Source organism: Meleagris gallopavo, chromosome 31, assembly GCF_905368555.1.
Source record: "Meleagris gallopavo chromosome 31, MGAL_WU_HG_1.1, whole genome shotgun sequence".
NCBI classification, from domain to species: Eukaryota; Metazoa; Chordata; class Aves; order Galliformes; family Phasianidae; genus Meleagris; species Meleagris gallopavo.
Window position 1 is genome coordinate 385001 of NC_139434.1, and position 3828 is coordinate 388828.

The window sequence follows — 3828 nt, forward strand, 5'->3', positions numbered from 1 at the left end:
GAGGTGAGGCCCGCCTCCTTGCGCTTTCAGCCAGTCTGGAGCGAGGTGGGGGGCGGGCTGAGGGGTTTTGGCCAATGAGAGGGCAAAGCTGTGTTCTGTAACGTGCGCAGACGCAGTTCGGAGAGGGGCGGGGCTAATCGCTGCCGAGGATCAATCGGATGCGGTACTGGAGAGGCCACGCCTCGCCGCCCCCTGACGGGCGGAGCAAGGCGGGGCAGCGGGGGCCGAACGTGGACGGAAACTGCCGAGAGCCACCGCCCTGTGGCGGAAACAACCGAATCCTCTCCGGAAAGAGCCGAGCGTGTGAAAGGCGGCGACTGAGCGCGGATGTAGGCGGGTTCGAGGCGCGGTTGCACCTGAACGATCCCGCTCGGACCGGGGTATGTTGCTGGAAGCCTGGAGGCTCGGAGGTGGACTGGAGGTCCTCAAGCGATGCTGCGCACGGATCCGCGTGCAGTGGTTTGCATGGTGCCCAGTGCAACGGTTTGCACAAGCCCCAGCGCAGCCATTTGCACAGATCCTCGTGCAACGACCTGCACGGATCCCTATGCAATGATTTGCACGAGCCTCCACCCATTGGTCGCAGCCATCCCCGCGCAACAGTTTGCACGACACCTCGTGCATTGCTTTGCACGGTGCACATCCCCGGCCCCAGCACCGCATGGCGCTGAGCAAAGAAACAAAGAAAGCAAAGAAACCTCGTGTTACAAACCCCAGGTTACAACTCCCCCCCCCCCCCCCATCAGTGCCTCTGCTCCCTGCATGCCGGGCTCAGCCTCCTCCTGCTGCTGCCCTGCGGGGCCCTCCCAGCGCCTCGTAGGCTTCCTGCAGCTCAATGAAACGCTGCTCGGCTTCTTCAGCCCGCTGCCTGTTGTGGTCGGGGTGCCAAACCTTCACCAGCTCCCGGTAGCTCCTCTGCACCTCCTCAATGCCAGAGCCGGGCGGGATGCCCAGAACCTGGAAGAGGCAAAAAGGGATGGGATGAGGTAGCAGCCTCCCCCTACACCTCAAAACGCTCCAAAATCAGCCACGTGCACCCCGTGCCACCCCCCTACAGGCTAAGGGCAAACAAACCCCATTCTCCCCAGCGTTTGCCCCCCAAACACCCCCAAATCAGCCACGTGCAACCTATATATGTGTATATCCTCAACAGGCTAGGGGCAGCCAAGCCCCATTCACCCCAGCTTTTGCCCCTCCAGGAATGGAATGTTGTTCCTGCATTATTAAATATATTAAAAAGGGGGAATTGATCTGAAGAAGTAGAGCACAATGTATTTGTATTTTGTAACTTGTCCTTAGAAATACCTGGTGTGAAAAAGTAGAAATAGCATGTATGTTAGTAACATACCTTAGAAATACAGTTGCTGAATTGCGTGATTAATTCTTGTTTTCAAAACTGCAATAGTTTTTAAATGTTCCAAGTAATATAGGTATAGTATTATGGACTAGAAAGCATATTGTAGGGCTATTCTGTTTGGATAGGTGACCCTCAGCAAAAGAAAAACAGATTTAACAAACGTCAAGGCAGCCAGGGCCTCTACACAAGGCTGGATTGCCTTGGGTAGGCAACCTTTGTAGGGCAGGCATCAAAGTACTTCCCCCTACCCTCCTTCCAATCTGATCTCTACGCAAGGAAGAGCAGATGTCCAGAAACAATGACCGAGTGTTGAACGAGCAAGTGTGAGAACTTAACTAATTAGCCATATATGCTTAGCTAGCAAAAATGGATGTTTATCCAGTATCTCTATGTTTAGTTGAGCGTCGGGAAGATTGTGATCCTAAAGTACTCAGCCAATAAGGAATCAGGGGAGAAAAAGATAAGTGTCGAGAAATGGGGCATAAAAGATGCAATGCTGTTTTCTGCGTGCTCTCCTGCTTCTGGGATGCCCACCATTGCAATTGCAAATAAAATCTGCTTTATCAGAGATACCGTCCTGATAAATTATTTGGATATTTCCAACACCCCCAAAATGCCAACACCCCATGCAAGCCCTCTACAACCAAACCCCATTCCTCCCCACGTCTCAATGCACCTCATACCTGATAAGCCCACAGCTGCCGCTCAGTGCATCCTCCAGGCCCAGCTTTGAGCCCCAGCATCCAGGCCAGGCTTTGGAGGGACCGCATGGGGATGGTCCCCACCCACCCCAAAGCCCCGGCGGTGCTGTGCAGCAGGCCGTACCCCACCGGGACGGCGAAGGCCATGTAGGCCATGCCCAGACGGAAGAGTCGGGCGCGGAGCCGCAACGGAGGCCCAACGGGATGCTGATAGCGGCGGTGCCGCTGTGCCGCCATGCCTGCAGCCATGCTGGAGGGCAGCACGGCCAGCAGCTGGGCTTGGAAGAGGAGGGAGGTGAGGAAGGCTGCTGTAAGGACGCGGTGTGCTTTGGTGCTCTGATCGCCCACGGAGGCTGTCAGGAGCACGCCCAGCCCCACGGCCAGCGGCTGGGCCAGCAGCTGGGGCACCCAAGGCAGTGCCAACGCAGCCACCAGTCCAAAATACGTCCCCACGACCACCTGCCCCGCCAGGAGTATGGGGCTCAGCGCTGGCACAGCCCTCCTGTGCTGGCTTCTGGTGCTGTTGGCCATGGCCACCCAATGGTGGAGGTGCCAGAGGTCGCTGAGCCAGCCGGCACCGAAGCCTCCCAGTGTCAGCATCCAGAGCAGAGCGTGGCTGTCCCGGCCCAGGTAGAGGTGGTGCAGCCCCAGTGGTCCCCCCAGCGCCCACAGCCCGTAGGCCACCAGTAACCGCTTGGCCATGCTGGTTGGCTCACGGCTGAGCTGTGGCACTGGTGTGGCGCTGGCATCTGGCGTCCTGTGGGAGAGAAGGCATGGCTGGCACAGCTGTGCCTCCTGTGACAGACCCCTCCATGTCCCACGTGCTAACCCAGGACTGCAGCCCACCCAGAGTTGCTCCATGCCCACCCCCAGAACCCCTGTGCCCATATGGATCCTACTACTCAGAGTCCTGTGTGCCCACCCAGGGCTGGGCCACCCTCACCCAGGTCTGATATCCCCCACCCAGGGCCCTCTGTGCTCATCTGGAGGCACCACGAGCCTACCCGCAGCTATTTTTTGCTCACCCAGGGCTTGGCCACCCCTACCTAGGTCCAATATCCCCCACCCAGGGCCCCCTGTGCCCATCTGGAGGCACCAGAAGACCACCCAGAGCTATCTTGTGCCCACCCAGGGCTGTTTCATGCCCACCCCTAGAACCCCTGTGCCCATATGGATCCCACCACTCAGAGTCCTGTGTGCCCACCCAGGGCTTGGCAATCTCTCAGGTCCCATACCCCCCACCCAGGACTCCCTGTGCCCACCTGGAGGAACCACGAGCCTACTCAGAGCTGTTTTGTGCCCTCCCAGTTTCATGCTCTCCCAGGACCCTCAATGCTCATTCAGACCTGCTTCACACCTGCTCAGAACCCTGTATGCCCATCCAGGACCCCCCGTGTCCACATGAAATCCCACAAGCCCATCCAGAGCCATTTTGTTCCCACCCAGATCTGCCACCCAGGTCCCATAGCCCCAGTCAGGACCCCTCTATACCCATCTTGGCACCCCATTACCCCACCCAGAGCCATTTTGCACCCGCTCAGTACTCATCCACCCCCACTCACGTCCCATATCCCTATCCAGGATCCCCTGAGCCCAACCAAGACCGCCCACATCTGTGCACCCAGGGCCCCCCCGTGCCTCCCAGCACCACGTGTACCCACCCACGGCTCTGTGGACCCCCTCAGCACCCCCAGCCCATCTCTGCACAGAGTCTCACAGAGCTCACAGGCAGCTCTTCTCCTCCTTTCCCCCCCCCTCCCCACCCCTCCC

The 3828-nt window shown here is 58.5% G+C and overlaps 1 protein-coding gene across 2 annotated transcripts; it reads right to left on the minus strand.

Moving 5' to 3' along the window:
* Nucleotides 1-733: 733 nt before the first annotated feature.
* On the minus strand, nucleotides 734-3828 carry DNAJC22 (DnaJ heat shock protein family (Hsp40) member C22). 2 transcript variants are annotated; one of them, XM_010727041.4, is made up of 3 exons: nucleotides 3720-3828; nucleotides 2041-2815; nucleotides 734-957 (listed from the first exon to the last, which is right to left on the minus strand). In XM_010727041.4, the coding sequence occupies exons 2-3, from the start codon at nucleotides 2758-2760 to the stop codon at nucleotides 772-774; spliced, it is 906 nt and encodes a 301-aa protein (XP_010725343.2). In that variant the 5' UTR covers nucleotides 2761-2815; nucleotides 3720-3828; the 3' UTR covers nucleotides 734-771. The 2 variants fall into 2 exon arrangements, with proteins under 2 accessions (XP_010725343.2, XP_010725344.2); XM_010727042.4 differs by having other exon boundaries at nucleotides 3776-3809.

Coding starts and splice junctions, on each gene's coding strand:
- DNAJC22 (XM_010727041.4), bottom strand. CDS start 2,760: ATGGCCAAGCGGTTACTGGTGGCCTACGGGCTGTGGGCGCTGGGGGGA. Junction 958..2,040: donor GGCAGCTGTGGGCTTATCAG/GTATGAGGTGCA, acceptor TGCCTCTTCCAG/GTTCTGGGCATCCCGCCCGG.